The sequence below is a fragment of the Agelaius phoeniceus genome, chromosome 27 (assembly GCF_051311805.1).
Source record: "Agelaius phoeniceus isolate bAgePho1 chromosome 27, bAgePho1.hap1, whole genome shotgun sequence".
Taxonomy (NCBI): domain Eukaryota; kingdom Metazoa; phylum Chordata; class Aves; order Passeriformes; family Icteridae; genus Agelaius; species Agelaius phoeniceus.
The window spans coordinates 2,545,932-2,563,154 of record NC_135291.1 but is presented as its reverse complement, the minus strand read 5'-3'; the positions used below and the strand labels follow the sequence as shown (position 1 = coordinate 2,563,154).

General features: G+C 51.7%; 1 protein-coding gene and 1 pseudogene across 1 annotated transcript; both read left to right on the top strand.

The window, feature by feature from the left end:
• Positions 1 to 17,223, top strand: part of LOC143695872 (uncharacterized) — a 198,268-nt pseudogene that overhangs the window by 45,726 nt on the left and 135,319 nt on the right.
• Positions 1,295 to 7,733, top strand: LOC143695821 (serine/threonine-protein kinase PAK 3-like). Its single transcript, XM_077191038.1, has 9 exons — positions 1,295 to 1,373; positions 2,071 to 2,134; positions 2,965 to 3,013; positions 4,060 to 4,169; positions 4,927 to 5,044; positions 5,438 to 5,537; positions 5,956 to 6,152; positions 7,060 to 7,197; positions 7,644 to 7,733. Exons 1-9 carry the CDS (start codon positions 1,295 to 1,297, stop codon positions 7,731 to 7,733), a joined length of 945 nt encoding a protein of 314 aa, XP_077047153.1.

Genomic DNA, 17,223 nt, shown 5'->3' with positions numbered 1-17,223 from the left:
GCTGGGATGTCACAGGAACAGCGCCACGTCCCCGTGGTGTTCCCGTTGCTGTGGGACACGGAGGCCTCAGTGCCCAGAGTGGCTCTGGGCTCGCTGCCGGAGGATCTTCCTGCCCGAGGCATTCTCAGCAGCCAGCCCAGCCCTGTCCTTCTGTGCTTGCAGGGCTACAGGCTGCAGGCGTGTGCAGCGCAGCCAAAATGATCCAGCACGTGGCTGCTGCAGTTTGCACTCTGTACTCTGTGGCTTATTCGGGGTATTTTTTAACCCACTTGGCACGTAAGTTGAGGTTTTCCCTCGGTGCAGCATCTGTGCCTTTGGGCTTGCTGTGTGCTTTCTGTTCTTCCTCTGGAGCTGAGTTGATTTTGGAACCAAATGGCCATGAAGACACCATTGCTTTGGGAGAGCTCCTGCCAGCAGCTGCAGCTGAAAAAGGGGGTGTCTGCAGCCAGCGGGGCGTGCACAGCATCTGCAATGAGCCCTGGGGGGTTCTGTTCCCTCAAGCAGGGAGTCTGTGCCAGTTCCATCTGAGCCTGGAACTGCCTCCGTTTGCTGCTCCAGCCAAGAACTGACCCAGCCCAGTATTTTGTGCTGTTCTCTTGCTTGCTGTGGGAAGGGACTGTGGCTCCTGGAGGGATGCAATGAAAGCAAAATGCTCTCTTGGGGTTGCCTTGCTCCGTGGCATTTCCCAGCACTGGCAGTTTTTCTCCTAACAGCATCTGGTTCATGTTCCCTCTCCCACTGCAGGGCACCTCATGTCTGGATTCCGAGCAGCTCCTCCTTCGGTGAGTGGGAAAGGAACCTTTGGTGTTTGGAATTGTGCAGCAAGTTGTGAGCTTGGCATGTGGCAGTCGAGGGCCAGCCTGGGAGGCTGAAGGAAAGTTCCTGTCAGTGTCTTTGCAGCAGCAGCAGCAGCAGCAGCAAAGGAATTCCCATCAGTTTTCTCCTTTTCTGCTGAAGAGTTTTTGAAGAGCTGCAGGTCTGGTTTTACAGGCAGAGGATTGCTTGCTGGCTTTAGCCGTGGTGGAATATCGAATTCCCAACAATAAGTGGCAATGTTGACTGTAGCCCATTGTTAGTTGGAACAGCTCCAAACCCCATTTCTGCGTAGTGCAGCTGGATGTGTAGCTGAGGATAAATAAGGTGATAACTGAGATAGAACTTCCTGTCCCTCACACTACTGTCTGTCCACAGGGCACAGAAGCAGCACCAGCACCTCCTGGGGCTCCCTCTGCTTCCAAAGAGGAGGCCCAAGAGGAGGAAGAGAGCAGTGAGCTTCCCGCTGCTCTGGGGGACGATGGTGAACTTCCCTCAGTGCCGGGAGATGACAGTGAACTTCCCGCTGCTCTGGGAGACGAGGGCGAACATCCCACGGGGTGGGAATGCAACGGCGAGGCTCCCGCGGGGTGGGACAAGGACAGGGGACATCTCCCGGCCTGGGACGAGGACGGTGGATGTCCCCTGGTGTGGGACCAGAGTGGCCAAGCTCCCACAGAGTGGGATGAGGACAATGGACATCTCCCAGTGTGGGATGAGGATGGAGGACATCCTGTGGCTTGGGAAGAGGAGAGTGAACATCTCCCAGCATGGGAAGTGGACAGCGAACATCCCCTGGCTTGGAAAGAGGATGGCGAACCTCCAGCATTTTGGGAAGAGGATGGAGAAGCTGCAGCATTTTGGGAAGAGGATGGAGAAGCTGCAGCATTTTGGGAAGAGGATGGAGAAGCTCCCTCTGCTTGGGACGAGGACAATGAACCTCTCTCCGCTGTGGGATCCTGGGCTGAACATTCTGACAGCAGCACAGCCGGGCAGCCAGAGGGGAGAGGGGAGTGGTGCCTGATGCAGCTGAGTACGTCTGCTCTGTTCCTGGGTGCCCGAGCAGGTGTTGTGTGTGTGTCTCGGCATCAGCTGCACCCAGTGTTGCTCTGCAGCTGAATGTCACCGAGCCATTTATTGTCCTTCCCCGGCTGACACCAAGGGGCTCACGGCCCCAGGGAGTGGGGCTGGTTGTGGCTCTGCTGCAAGGCGGGGTCTCACTCTGGGAGGGAGCGTCTTCCACGTGGTTTCTTTCAGGGAACACCGTGAGCGAGGCGGAGCCTGCCGAGAAATACCTGGAAGTGGAGCAGATTGGCCATGGGTAAGTGCACGGCAGCTACTGCTGCACAAGCAGGGCCGGGTGTTGTGCTGGTGCAGGATCAAGTGAGAAGTCAGGAGAGCTCCAAGCACCTTCAGGCACTGGGCTACCATCCTGCTGTCTCTCAGTCCTGATCAGAATTGATAACTGTGGTCAGAAGGCGCCGTCAAAGGCCCCTGAGGCTGGCAGTGTCCTGCCTGCAGCAAGGAGCAGGACCTGGAAGATCTTCTGTCCCTGGAACTGGATTGCCTAAAAGAGCAACTCACCATCTGGTGACTGTCAGAAAACAGTTCTCAAGAAGATTTCTTTCAAATATTTTCCTTCAAAAAAGATCCACTGGTCAGGGTTATCAACCTAATGGTTTAGAAACAGAAACCAGAGATGAACTAATAAGTGCTCTATTCTAGCACAGGTAGCAGACCCCATCCATTCAGTAACAGACACAGAGCTGATGCACTCTGGGGGAAAAAGCATCACCTGCCTGATGGCAGGGCCCTTGTAGAACCTGCAGATCTTAGGCAGGAAATGGAAAAGGATGAAATGCATTCTTTTCCAGTTCTTTAGACAGCCATCTCTCACCTCAGGTTTTGAACTAAAGCAATTCAGGGTGGACATTGGGATTCGCTCCAGCCCAATTCCTTCATGTTGGGTCTCAGTTTTCTCCTGCACACCTTGCATGGCAGAGGGCTGGTGGCTGCTGTGCTGTTGTTGGAAGGGTCGATGCACCCAGGTGTTTGTGAACGCTGCAGGCAGCAGAGATCTCCTGTCTGGGCTGGCTTTCCCTGCCAGGGCCTAAAGCGCTGCTTCTTTCTTCTCTGCTGTTTTGTCTCCAGGGCTTTTGGAACCGTTTATAAAGGACTCAACAGGGCCACTGGAGGAGAGGTCAGTGCCAACACGCCCAGCACGCCTGGCAGCTCTCCAGGGCTTTCCCCTCTGCTGGGAGCTGTGGCTGCAGCTTTGGGGGCCAGCCCAAAGAGCTTTCCTGCCCAGGCTGCTCCTCTGAAGGCAGAGCAGTGTCAGCCTGCAGAGCACAGCTGGGACAGACTTGGTCCTTCTGAAGCGCCAAAGGAATGCAAGGAGGGCAGCGGTGTCTGTCAGAGCAGGACACGCTGGCTTGGCCTTCATATCTAAAAGTGTGAATGCATCAGCTGCTGGAGACTGAGGCCCAATTTATCTTCATCCCAACCTCAGACAGGAACATTATTTAGCTATTCTTAGCTAAAGTATAACATTATTATTATTTCCATCCTGCCTTTCATCTTCAAAGGATACCTCAAGGCCTAATTATGGAGAGATCCTGCTTGGGCTCAGTTTGGGGTTTTAGTCCTACTTCAGCTGTTCACAGAGAGAGAGGGAGAGAAATGAGGAGATGGATATCCAGAGCAAAGCTCTCTCCTAAACCCTGAAGTTGTGTTTGGTCTGGTGTCAGTGACAGCCTGTGACAGGGATCACCTGAGCAATGGGTGTGCGTGTCTGCTTTGTTGTGCAATCCCAAACAGAGCAGCTGGATCTGAAATCATGACCAAATCCCATAGAATTGCTAAGGGGTTCCTGGCTGTTTTGCTCTGTTTTCACAGAACCAGAATTACCTCCTGCTTGCAAAATGGGTTTGAATAATAATAGTAGGAGTGTTGAGGCCATTTGAGAAGACTGTAGGTGCAGAGAATGTTGTTAGAGCTTTGAGGCTGACAGCTGAGGGACCATTTCTGCAGAGCTTGCAAGGCCAAATGTCTCTGGCCATGTGTCCTGTAAGCAGCCCCCAGCTGGCAGAGCAATGGGCTGTGGGAATGGCCCTTGCTGAGCTCTGGTGTCCCATCCCAAGGCAGTTTGGCACAGCCCGGCTCCGTCGCTCCACAAAGACTCGCTCCGTGTTTGCTGTGGCCTCCTGCCACAGACTCCTCCAGTTCAAAGCTGCAATGTCCCTTCAGGTGGCCATCAAGAAAATGAGTCTCAGAGGGCAGAACAGGGAACGAGCTGTGAATGAGATCCTGCTCCTGAAGGACAAGAAGAACCCCAACATTGTCAACTCTTTGGACAGGTGAGTGCTTCAGCTCTGATCCCGAGCCCGGGCCCTGCGTTAACCTTTCCTGGCATCAGGAGTCTGTAGCCTGTTTTGAAAATGCCTGACCCAGCCACATCTTCCCAAAATAACAGCCTGGCAGTTCACTCCCTCCACGTGCTTTTGTTGCTTTGCTTTGGTTTTTCCTTCAAGTTGATCCCGTTTGCTGTGTCTCCCAGCAAGTGCTGATAAACCACAGCAGAAATTATTTCCCTTGGCTTCTTCTTCCCAGCCCTTTTCCATTGCTAAAGATGCCAGTAAGACCAAGTTCTTGTTTCCAGAAATGCCTCATTTGCCCATTTTTCACTGGCCTTGCCTGTTTCTGAAGGGACTTTCTGAAAGGTTTTCTGACTGCTTTTGTCCCAAGTGCTGCACGGCCTCCTCCCCTGGATAACCCTGGCAGTTGTGTTGCCTTGTTCTGGAGGGAATGGTGGAACTGATGAGTTCAGAAGCTGAACCAGCTGGGGCCAAGGGTTGTGGTTCCACATTGATCTGGGCTGTTGCTAAACTGCATTTTTCACCTGCTTGCCATCAAAGGCCTCTCCTTTCTCGCAGGTGTCTCCTTCCCCTTTAGACTGTGCAGATTCCAAGGGCTGTGCAGCCTGGCAGGAATGTCTCTCCATCTGATTCTGTCCTCACTGACAAGTGACCTGGAAACAAAACTCCCCTCCAGGCTTTTCCATGGGGGAATTGAGCTCTGCACTTTCATCTCCATGCCATTGCTTTCCTCTTCCAGCTTCCTTGTGGATGGAGATCTCTGGCTGGTGATGGAATACATGGATGGAGGAACTTTGCGGGACGTTGTCAGACAGACACGCATGGCTGAAGGAGAGATGGCAGCTGTCAGTCGGGAGGTGAGGGATCCTGCTTGTCACTCCCATGGCTGGGACACGATGGTCCTTCCAAACAGGGTGTGAGAACAGGAGTGGCTCCATGCTCAGGGCTTTGTTTCTGAGTTGTTTTTATGAGCTGGAGAAGAAAGAGCCTCTGCAGTGAACGGCCTGCCAGCATCACTGCACTTCTACTCTGTTCTTGTTCTCTCTCCTGCTGTTGTGGTACTCTCTGTCTGCTTTGGATTTGATTTGCTGTTCTCAGCTTTGCCTTGAACCGTTTGCCTGGAGCTTGTGTGCACTGCACTCCTGGCCTGTCACAGCAAAGCTGCTGCTGGCAGAATTCTGAGCTGTCCTTTCTGGTGTGATATATTCCTGCCATTGGTTTTTGCCCTCGTGTTTCTTGTTCTCTCTCAGTGTCTGCAGGGCCTGGATTTCCTCCATTCCAACCGGGTGATCCACAGGGATCTGAAGAGCTCCAACATCCTCCTGGGCATGGACGGCTCTGTCAGGCTGGGTGGGTGTTCCTGGCCAGGCACGGCGCTCCCGGGCTGCGGGGCTGGGGCTGCTTCCCTGGGAGGGCCAGAGCCCCACAAGGGCTGCTGGGGGCACTGCCCGGCCCCTGCTGCCAGCTGAGAGCGGCTGCCCCTGCAGAGAGCTCAGGAGAGGAGCAGGGGGCCAGCAGTGCCTTTGCTCTGGCCATGGCCCTTCCAGAGGGGCAGCAGTGGGAATCTAAAGCTCCGAGGGAATCAGTAAAAGCCACTGCAGGAAAGCTGAGGGTTTCTTGAAGGGCCCAGTTCCATCTTTCCTTGGCTACAGCCCTGAGGGCTTTTCCAGCTGACTTCACTACTACACTCTCAGACTGAGCCTGGGGAATCTTTGTGCTTGATTTCCTCATTGCAGCTGCCTTTGACAGGGTTTCTTTCTGTCCTCAGCTGATTTTGGCCTCTGCGCTCAGCTCAGCCCTGAGCAGGACCAGCGCAGCTCCATGGTGGGCACTGCTCACTGGATGGCCCCAGAAGTTGTGACCAGATCTCCTTATGGCCCCAAGGTGGACATCTGGTCCTTCGGCATTGTGACCATCGAGATGGTGGAAGGAGAACCTCCTTACTTCAGGGAAACGGCGGCCATGGTAAGAGGCAAATTCTCCAGTGGCTGCAGAGGCTGCGAGCACAGGGGGACCCTGCACTGGGAGCAGCAGCTGGAGGTTTCTGCACATGGGAAGGGAATTCCCAGAGGACTTGTGCCTCCACACAGACGAATGTTCTGCAGCCTCCAGCAACAATTTGCTTTGGGCTTTTCGTTGTTGCAGCTCTTCTAGCTGAGAGGATGACCTGGAAATATGAAGCAAGTGCATCAGCTCTAATGTTATCTTGCAAGAAAACCCCACACCATCCCCAAATCCCAGCCCCAAACCCAACAAGATTTCTGCAGGAGTTTCTAAAAGAGGTTTTGCAAGATGATCTCCCCTGATTCTTCTCACTGGGAAACTTGTTGAAAACATGAAGATGATGGTTTAGCATCCCCATAGTCTAACATATTTCTTTCCTAGTCCAAGCTACTTTTTCTGTGTCACCAAGCCTGAGCTTTCAGCATCACAAACCTCCTGTTTCTTGCCTGGCAGTTTCTGGGATGGGGCATCAGGAATGCATTTACTTGAGTGTCAGTGGCACTGCAGAGATGCACTTGATGGAAGAATCCTCTGAAATAACACAGGCAGACCACAGTGACTCTGGAAAATGGCCTGTAAAGCTGGTGTCCATATTTGGAGAAGCAAAATGGGCTATTTCTGATGGAGGTTCCTACTAACAAAGCCGGCCAATGAAACTGGCTCTCAAGGCGAGATCATTTGGATGTTGCAGTGGCTGTGGCAGCCCCAGGGTTTGGGTTTTTTGCTTGGCATAGCAAAATGAGCTCTGAGCAGCATCTCTGGCAGGGAGGAAAGTGGCCCTGGAGCTGGGGCTGAGGCCCCGGGGTGGATGTGAGCCCGTGTGGGTGTGAAGGAAGCTGGCAGAGCGCTGAGTTTGCTTTCCCTGCAGGCTCGCGCTCTGATCCGGCAGAACGGGACCCCGCAGCTGCAGGAGCCCCGGCGCCTGTCGGCTCTGCTGCGGGACTTCCTCGAGTGCAGCCTGGAGCCGGACGAGGAGCGGCGCTGGGCTGCCCAGGAGCTGCTGCAGGTGAGAGCCAAGGGCTGCAGGGGAAGCAGCAGCGCCAGGGAGGGGTTTTCTTGTGGGGCCCCCTCCGATAGTCTCCAGTCTCGCTGCGTTCCACGCGCAGAGCGAGCAGAATCCTCGCCTGCTGTGGCCTGGCAGGCTCCTTTCGAGCTCATCTGGACCTGGTGCCCCACAGCGAGCAGGGACATCTTCAAGCAGCTCAGGGGCCTCAGAGCCCTGCCTCACCTGAGCTTGGATGTTTCCAGGCAGGAGGCACCTCCCACATCTCTGGGCACCTCCTGTCAGTGTTTCCCCACTCTCCCGGTTAAAAAATTCTTCCTTAGATCTAATCTGAGCCTGCTTCCCTCGATTTTCAAACCATTTCCCTTTGTCCTGTTGCAACAGAGCCTGTGAGGAACTTGACTCTGGAAAGTAACAGTTCATTTCTTTCCTTTTTATCCTTTGGGCAGCACCCATTTTTATCATCAGCCAAGCCTCTCTCCAGCCTGACCCCTCTGATCACTGCAGCAAAGAACCTGAGGGAGCAGCAGAGCAGATGAAGCACTTGAGGACAGCTTCTTCTTACAGTAGTTAGGACAATTAGTTAGTCATGGTAGTTAGCACTGGTAGTTAGTTAGGGTAGTTAGCATTGCTAGTTAGTTATGGTAGTTAGAGCAGCCTGTTTGTTATGAAAGTTTTATGAATAAAAACTCTCTTAAACCTCAACTCCCCTGACGTGTCCCTTCCTTCTCCCGCTGTGACTCAGCTGCACGGAGCAATGTGAGGGGAGGGCGGGCCCAGCCTGGCCCAGAGCTGAGCCCCAGCAGAGCCCTGGCAGAGCCCAGAGCAGCCTCGGCACCTGCAGAGTCAGCCTGGAAGGAGGCGCTTGGAGCCTTCTCGGCTGCACCCGGCTCTTGGTTACAAACTGTGTGTGCTGGAAAATGCCACCGGCTCTGCAGGAGGGCAGAAGGGGCCCGGGGAAGGCCCAGGTGCTCCATGCAAGGGAAAAACCTGCCCTGGGTTTGTTATAAATAACTAGGTAGTGCTGGCTTTTGCTATTATGTATTGACTTCTGCAAAACATTCTTAATCACAATGAGTTTGATATAGTACAGTTTGTAATCACTTTTCACTGCTTTTGCTATAGTATAATTTGTCAGCTCTTTGTGGCCAATGCCCTGGCCCCTGTGTAGCTCATATCCTCAGAACATCATTTATGGATGATATTTTAGTTAGTGGACAGTGTGAAAAACATACATTATAGTTTTGGCTTTTGCAAAATATTAAAGTGGATGCCATGTGTTGTGCATTAGAATGTTAACTTTTACAGAAGTAGCCGTAGTTGTGAAATAATAACTAATGCTTTTATTTTTGTAACTAACTGACAATAACAACTCAGAGATATTTGTGAAATAGCTAATGTTCATTTAAAGTACTTGTGGAAATAGCTAAAAGCGTCTGCATGGTCAGATAACATCTAAGGAAGGGATGTGATGAGGCCCCTGCCACTGACCCTTCCACTGTCAATAACTGTCACCTGCTGAAACCACAGAACAGGGGCCCTTGTGAGGCAGTGACGCACAATCCTCAAAACAGCAATCCACGATTCCTGCACGTGCTCTAAAAAGGCGAGTTGGGGGTCAAACCAACCTAAAGAATTCCTGGAACATGTAAATGAGTTCCAGGAAATGTTTGAATATGTATAATCATTATGAATATGTATTTGAACAATACAATGGAGAAACTAGACAAGAAGAGTTGCTGTGGTTAACCGGTGTGCCTCTGGCCATTGCCAACACCCAGCGCTGTTACTGATTTGTCCCTTATTATTCCTTATTAAACTTTCAAAAATTCTAAAGAGTGAGGCTCATTTCTCACAAAACCCAAGGTGCTCACCCCTTGTTCTTCCCCCAAAGCCAGGATTTGTCAACCCTAAACTTTGTCTGGACGGAGGAGAAGGAGGCTGCGAGGAAAAGGAAGATGCACTGGTGTGGAGGCCCATGGGAGTCTCAATCTCCCACCCGTGGAGGACTGGTCCCTAATAAGAAGAATAGATTTCAAGGTTATGGTGACAAGCTTGCTTCTCCTATAGATCTTTGCCGGCACATGCTGATTTTTGGAAAGTTATGTTACCCCATTGGCCTGTTGGCCTAATTACCCTAGTTCACCCCTATTACCCATCTTTGATTAGTCCCTAGCTCTCTGTCCCTCCATTGGCCCCAGTTTACTGCATTCCTCTGCCCCTGTTTCCCTATTAGCTGTCCCGACCCTTAACCCCTCCTTTGCACATTTTCCCCCATATCCATTGGACCCTGACCCTCAGCTCCACCCTCACTACCCCATATAAAAACCCCCTGTGCCCTCAGCTTGCACCCTGTCTTTGTGCCTGGACCCTGTTCAGCTCTGTCCCCTGCTCCTGTACCAATAAACCCAGTTTGCTGAGATCATACCCAGACCCATCCTGCCGACTTTGTCAGCTTTATAAAGCAGCCGTGAGCTCCGGGCTCCTGAGTGCCGGACGCTCCAAGGGCCTCGGCAGCGCCAGGACGCTCCAGACTGGGACAGCCAGGCAGGGCAGGAGGAATCACTGCCCCTTTCCCCTCCCTGCTGCTCCATCTCCCAGCCCAGCATTGCTGCAGGACAGCCTCACTGCCAACGCCATCCTGCCAGGGATGGACTGGGGGGATCTCCTTCCCCTTCCCTCTGGCATGGAGGCAAATCCCATCTTCTCCTTGTCCACCCTCCTTCTTCTCCTCATTCTGTCCTACATCCATCTATGTTCCTTTCCCATCTCCTTCCTCCCTTGTTCCTTCTTGTTCCTTCCTCTCCTCCTGCCTTTTCCTTTTCCCTTCTCCCTGTCTCTTCCTCTCTTTGTCCTTCCTCCCTCATGCACTGAGCTGCAGACAGAGAACAGGGAGAACAAATCCCTGCCACAGAACTTCGTGGAAGAGGCCATTTGGAACAGCTCCACGGCGCAGGAATCCAATGGGGAGGAAAAGCCCCAGAGATCCCACATGAGGAGGGGCTGCCAACCCAGCCTGGGGAGCTGTGAGGAGGTAAAAGCCTCCCTGTGCCGGGAAGGGTGTGGGGAATGTGAGAAGAGCTTCAGGCAGAGCTCAGCCTATTCCTGGTGCCTCCAAAAACGGCGGTGCCAGATGCAGAGATCCATGGGGATGCAGAGATCCCCCTGCAGATCCATGGGGATGCAGAGATCCCCCTGCAGCCCCCAGAGCAGCCACGCTGGAGCACGGAGGATATCCCGCCGAGGCTCGGTGGGAGTGTGGGCAGGGTCTGCTGCCGGAATCGCCAGAGGGGGATCTTCCCGTGGAGACCGAGCCGGAGCGTGGACAGCCCCCACATGGCTTATGGCGGCTGATCCGGCAGCTCCCGGCAGAGAAAAGGCAGGTGGGAGACCCCGGCAGCAGCAGCGGCGGTGCCCAGCGCAGCTGGCACGGGCAGGGCAGCCGGGGATGGGATGGCTGGGACCCGCCCTCGGTGCGGTCGGCGCGGTGACCTCGGCCCACGCGGCAGGACAGAGCAACCCCCATCTTCCCCAGCATGGCCGGCAGAGCGGCCGCGGGCCGGGCAGTGGGAGCAGGGCACACAAATTCACCGCCAGCGCCGGGGCAGGTGGAGCTGCCCTGGGCAGTGAGCCCGCACCTGGGATGGAAACCGGGGCAGGCGGAGCTGAGGCGGGCAGCGAGCCGGGACCCGGGACAGGCGCCTCGGCCGCGAACGGAGGGGGCAAGAGCTGCAGAGGATCCCACTCTCTTTCTGACTTTTCCTCTTGTTCCCCTCCCTTTCATTTCCTCTTTTTCTTTTCTTGTTTTGTCTAGGGGCTTTCCGATACTTTAAAGATTTTTATTCTCCTAAAATCTCCTGTCTAACCTATGGCATATTCTCTTTCTTCTAGATTAAATGGGTTTTTTTACAAATAAATCCAGAGCCTAACAAATCTAAACTTCTGCTTAGATACTTTGAAATGGTCGACGAGCTAACTCACAACCTCCTAATGTTGTTTTTCTCATCACCTTTTTATTTATCCTTTGGCAAATTAAGCATCTTTCAGTTTCTTGCTTTGCTACTCCAAAAATCCCAGTGCACCCATAGTTCCTTAGAAAATGATCACACAAAGCTTGAGTACCCCAGTGGGTTTTCTGATGCATGTCTTCTAATATTTTCCTAGTAAGCACATTTTATTAAGTAATTGTCTTCCATCAAGAAGTTTCCATTTCCCTGATTTATCTTGTTCACTTCCTGTCTTGTTTCATTCTTTTTTCTCGGCTTCCCTAAACTTTGGAATTTCCAGTTTTTCCTCGTTTGGAGTTAATATTAACATAACTCACTCAGCTCCACTTTCTGCTGTATCCTTGGCTTTGTCATCTGCCAAATTATTTCCTCTTATTTCTGGGGTCTTTCCCTTTTGGGGTTCCTTAATATGTACTATAGCTATCTCTTTTAGGTAATTTTAATGCCTCTAAAACCTCTGAAATAAGTTCCTCATGTACTAAACCTTTTCCTCTTGAATTAAGTAATCTTTTTCCTTTCCAAATTTTTAAAGGTATGTACTACTCTAAAGGCATACCTTCAATCAGTATATATGGTTCCTTTATTTTGTGTTAAATATTCTAGTGCTCTTTTTAAAGTATATAATTCATGAGTTTGAGCTTACTAGTTTAAGGTTAATTTCCCTTTTTCCATAGTTTGCATGTTGTTCCCATCAACTACTACATACCCTGTACTTTCTCCTTTTGCAAGGAGTTGTATCTCTGTTACCTAACATAACTCCCAAAGGGCTATTTTGGGGTATCTCTGCTAGTATGCTTGTATTCCCTCTTTTTTTTTCTTTTTTTTTCCCTGTAATCCAACTTACTGGTTTTCTGTCTCATTTTTCAAGATCTTATCTATTCATCATCTGCCTCTGTTTTTCACTTTCACTAACAACCTAAATACCACTTTTCTTTCAACTACACACTTAAAAATAAAAAACCTTTTTCTCACACTACTTTCAGTGCAATCCACCTCTCTCCAAGGAGATATAGTGAAGCTTAAAATGCACAATCTACATTACATATACTTTGATTTGTCTACATTCACTCGCTTCTATTTCTCATTCACTTCCACACATTCTTTCACACGCTCAGGACACAAAGTGGATCCCTGTTGACAGAGAATCGCGGCTCCCTGTGGCCCCCTCCCCTTGGCGTTGGCCTCTGGGTCTCAGTATCTCCCGGCCTCCTGGGAGGGCCCTGACTCTGCTGCCTCCGGTGCCCGTTCACCTGTGAGGCTGATTTGTGTCACTCACACTCTTCAGCTACGGCCCCCTCACAGGCCCGGGGGGACAATGGCCCGTTTGCAGTCACACACATGCTCTGTCGCAGCCCCCACCCACCCAAGGGACAATGGCTTATTTGTGGGTCACACACACCTCTTTCCACAGCCCCCCCTTCCCACCTGCCCGGGAAGCTGAGGCTGATTTTGTGTGTGACTCTCTCTCACACACAAACAAAACAACAATAAGGTACCTTTTACATTCACATCACCTATTACAAGTTTAGGTGTTTCTGGTCAGTCCTGGTGCTATTGGATTTTCCTCAACCCAGCTGTGTTGGCCAACCCCAGATGCTCTTGGGTGTAGGAGCATTGGGGGGTAGGACGGTCGGGACGGACGGAGACGAGAGATCTCTGCAGCCAGGCCCTGGAACTTGCGGTTTATTGCAAAGGGCCCGGGTGCAGGGCCCTGCTTGGAGCTGCCAGGCACAGCTGGAGCAGGCCCGAGAGAAGAGAGGGGTAGAGAGGATGAGAGGGTAAGAGAGTAAGAGGGTAAAAGTGTAAGAGAGTGAGGTTCCCATTACAATTCAATAAATCTTCTGTGTTGAATATTCTATTTCTCACTAGCCAATCTAGTAGAAGATGCACGTCCTATAGCATTTACATACAGCCTATAAGAATCATTACATTACCACACTGTGTTACATTTTAAACCGTAAAAACTCCTCTTTGGACCCCTTCTGCCAAGCTGGCAGGATCTGCTCTGACCCTTGGATCTGTCTGCAAGCAGTGGGAATTGTTCCATCAAAAGGGGATTACCTTCAGCCAGCCATACCATCGTTTTCCAGTTGTTCAGTAACTGAGGTATCTCAAAGCTTGCTTTGATTTCAATCTTGCTTATAGTTTCTATATTGTCAAAATCTTTTGCCAGACAATCATATTTATAAGGCTTTCCTGTTTCATCTTCCCCAACACTTTTTTTATTTCTCAATCCACCTGTGTTGTCCAATCCCAAATGCTCTTGAGCATATTCTCAATCCGGCAGAATTTTGCTTTACCCTGAATGCTCTTGGAATATTAATCCCTCAACCCAGCAGGTTTTAATTCTGGATGATCTTGGGCACTCTTATCCCTCAACCCAGCAGGTTTTTAGGAGCCCCTTTTGTCCCATTCCCTAGTGGATTGGGCTAGGAAACTCCTCTGCTCCCTTCCTCCGAGGGGTCCAGCCCCTCTCTGAGACCCAGTCCCAGTTACCCCGGGGGATTCTCTCACTCCTTTTAACATTCACTTTGTCTCTTTACTGGCCACTTGTGACTGTGGTCACAAGGGTTTTCAGGATGAAGAAGAGACGAGAATGTTGACTCCATGATCAGAAGGCTTGATTTATTATTTTATGATATATGTTACATTAGACTATACTAAAAAGCAATAGAAAGGAAAAGGTTTCTTGAGAAGCTAGCTAAGCTAAGAATAGAAAAGAATGAATAACAAAGATCTGTGTCTCAGACAGAGAGCAAGAGCCAGCTCTGCCATGAGTGGTGAAGAAATCCAAACACCCACAGGAGACCAATCACGGGTCCACCTGTTGCATTCCACAGCAGCAGATAACCATTGTTTACTTTGGTTACTGAAACTGCAGCTTCTCACAAGGAAAAATCCTAAGAAAGGATTTTTTATGAAAGATGTCTGCGACAGCCACTTACCGTGGAAAGTCAGAAACGCAGCATGGGAGACTCCAGCACTCACTTGGCAGGTCTGGCACAACCAGCCCGCCTCTCATTCACTCACATTCATCCCCCCTGAGAAATACTTACCAATCCCTTTTCCTTCCCATGTTCTTCGTGCACATTACTACTCTTAGGGGGCCAATTGCCGTGGTTGTAGGGAGCCTTTTTCCCTTGTCTTTGTTTTATTGTCTCCTTTTGTCCACCATAACCTGCGTCTGTCGGTCACCCCAGGGCAAACAGAGCGAGGCTGCTGAAGAGGGCAGGGGGCACCTTCCCCACTCTGACTCTCCTAAAGCACCGGCAGTGAGGTGTTGGTAACCATCCTCTGCTACCAAATTGTGAAAAACGCCAATCACTTGTTTTTAAAATTTTAAAAGTTTAATAGTAATAAAATAATTATCATAATAGTAATACAATTAGAGTAATAAAAATTTGGACAATTTGAATTAGGACAATATGAGACAACAAATACAAAGTGTTATGGAGTCCGGGTACCTTTTTCTGGGCAGCACAAGCCCTAAAAAGGACACCTGTTAACAAAGGATTAACCCTTAAAAACAATAGCCTGTTGCATATTCCTACACTTCATACATGATGCATAAATTCCATTCAAACATGGGATTCTGGTCAGTGCCACCTTCTTCCTCTGAATCCTAACAGTGCCTTTGAGGAGGGAAGAAGTTCATTTCTTCTGATAAGAGGGCAATAAATTCTTTTTCTCTGAATGATTTAGGTGTCCTGGGGCTGCTATCTCGCTGCAAGTCCTTTCTTTAAAGAAAGTCTCTTACCAAGCATAGTTTCTATTTTAACATTATGTTATAACCTAAAACTGTATTTAACCCACTTCTTAAGAGAATTAATACAGCATTAGTTTCTAACACAAGATGTATAATATTCATTTTCATATTTGCGAAAACCCAATCACAAAATATGCACTTTTCACAATTATAATCCCACTTACTTCCAGTCTCTCCCAGCATGGTCCCAGCTGCCGCCAGCATGGTTCCAGTTGCTTCCTCAATCAACTCAGTGAGTCCCAGTATGATGCCATTTGCTCCCAGTTGCTCCCAGTCAGGCCCAGTATGGGGGATGCTGTGCAGGGTGTGCTCACTGTGACACACAGTCACTCCCAGTATTAGTCCAGTCACTCCCAGTGTGATCCAGAGATGAGCCCAGTGTGCTCCCAGTCTCTGCCAGAATAAACCAGTTTTGCTCCACATGGTTCCAGTTGCTCTCTTTCACCCTCACTTTCCTTCCAGTCGCTCCCAGTATATCCCAGTGTACCCCAGTTATCTCCAGCATCTTTCCAGTTCCTTCCAGTATGATCCCATTTGCTCACAAGCACTCGCAGTCAGCCTCAGTGTAGTGGCACTCACTGCCAGTATGATCCCAGTCACCTCCAGCCATGATCCCAGTTCATCCCCGTGTAAGCCCAGCAGTTTCCAATCACCCCCAGTATGCACCCAGTTCCTTTCAGTTGGTCCTAGTATGTTCCCAGTTGCTCACAGTGACTCCCAGTCACTCCCAGTATATCCCATTTGCCCCTAACATGGTCTCAGTTGCCCCTGCAGGCTCCTACTCACTCCCAGTACAATCCCAGTATGATCCCAGTATGATCCCACTCTCCATTAGTGCAATCACAGTGTGCCTTGGCATGGCAGTATGATCCCAGTATGATGTCAGTACAAGCCCAGTACAGTCCCAGTCACTCCCAGTATGATCCCAGTATGATGTCAGTACAAGCCCAGTGCAGTCCCAGTCACTCCCAGTATGATCCCAGTATGATGTCAGTACAAGCCCAGTACAGCCCCAGTCACTCCCAGTACGGTCCCAGTGCAGCCCAGTCCCTGGCAGTGCTGCCACTGCTGGGATCCCCCAGCCCTGTGTGCGTTCCCCCCTGGCGGATGTGCCGGGAGGAGCCCCAAGGGCTGGCAGTGGCCAGGCAGGGTCCCCAGCAAGGCCCAGTTTGGATGTGCAGCCCCCAGTTTGCCCAGTTTGCCTCGCCTTTGGCCCGGGACGGGTTCCCCCCGCCCGCAGCGGCTGGGAGCAGCCGAGAGCCCCGCGCTGCCCATCCCGACCTGTCCCGGCTCCATCCCCGCTCCTGCCCCGGGCTGCGAGGGCTGCGGGAACGGGCACCGAGGGTGTGGCTGCTGCTGGGGGAGGAGGAGGAGGCAGGGAAGGGCGGGGATGAAGGGGGAAAAGGAGGTGGGGCTAGGGGGGAGGAGCAGGCGGAGGAGGGATGGAAGAGGAGGGACAAAAGCGGATCAAGGCTGAACTGAGGGAACCACGCCTTCGATCCCTGCCTGAATTCGCAGCCCCCACCTGTGGGATCATCGCCCCCCCGCATCGTGCCGGTGAGCGGGGAGGGGGAGCTCGGCCCAGATATCCAGAGGGTCCCTGGGTTGGGTTTTTGGGGGGATTTTGGAGAATGAAGAAGTCCAAGGCTGAGCGGAAAAGGCCCCTTGGGGGGACATCGGGGGGTGGCGGTGGCGGCTGCCGGCAGAGGCAGCCTGGAGGAGCAGAGCCCTGTGTGCCCCAGGAGCCCAAAGTGGGGAGCCCAGAGAGGGGGGAGCGCCGCCATTGGCGGGAGCCTCAAGAGCCTGGAGAGGGGCAGGGGGGACTCCTTGGAGCCGCTGCAGCGCAGAGCAGAGAATGAGGGGAGAAGGGAGCCTGGGAGCCCAAACAGCCCCGGCATCCCGAAATGGGGAGAGCGAAGCGGGGGCAGCTTTTGGCATTGCTGGGACTGCCAGCAGCCTGGGCAGGGCGGGCACCGAGGAGAAAGGGGATCCCCAATCCAAGCGTGACCCCAGCAGCTGGAACAAGGGGGAACCCCCGAACACCAGAGGGGAGGGACCAGGGACAGGGAACTCCTGGGTGGCTTTTTCAGGGCTGAATCTTGGTGTTTGGGAGGTTTTTCTGGAGCCCAGATGGCCTCTGACTTGTAGAGATGGACTTGGGCAGAGGAACCATCAAACTCAACGTGCTCATCCCTTGTTTTCCCCAAACCAGGATTTCCCATTGCCAACACTTGGGAGGCTGCAAGGAAGAGGAAG

What these genes read in the sequence shown, in the direction of transcription:
- LOC143695821 (XM_077191038.1), top strand. Translation starts at nt 1,295, where the DNA reads ATGGTGAACTTCCCTCAGTGCCGGGAGATGACAGTGAACTTCCCGCTG. An exon ending in ACAGGGCCACTGGAGGAGAG is followed by an intron (nt 3,014 to 4,059) that starts GTCAGTGCCAAC and finishes ATGTCCCTTCAG; the next exon opens with GTGGCCATCAAGAAAATGAG. An exon ending in CTGCCCAGGAGCTGCTGCAG is followed by an intron (nt 7,198 to 7,643) that starts GTGAGAGCCAAG and finishes TCCTTTGGGCAG; the next exon opens with CACCCATTTTTATCATCAGC.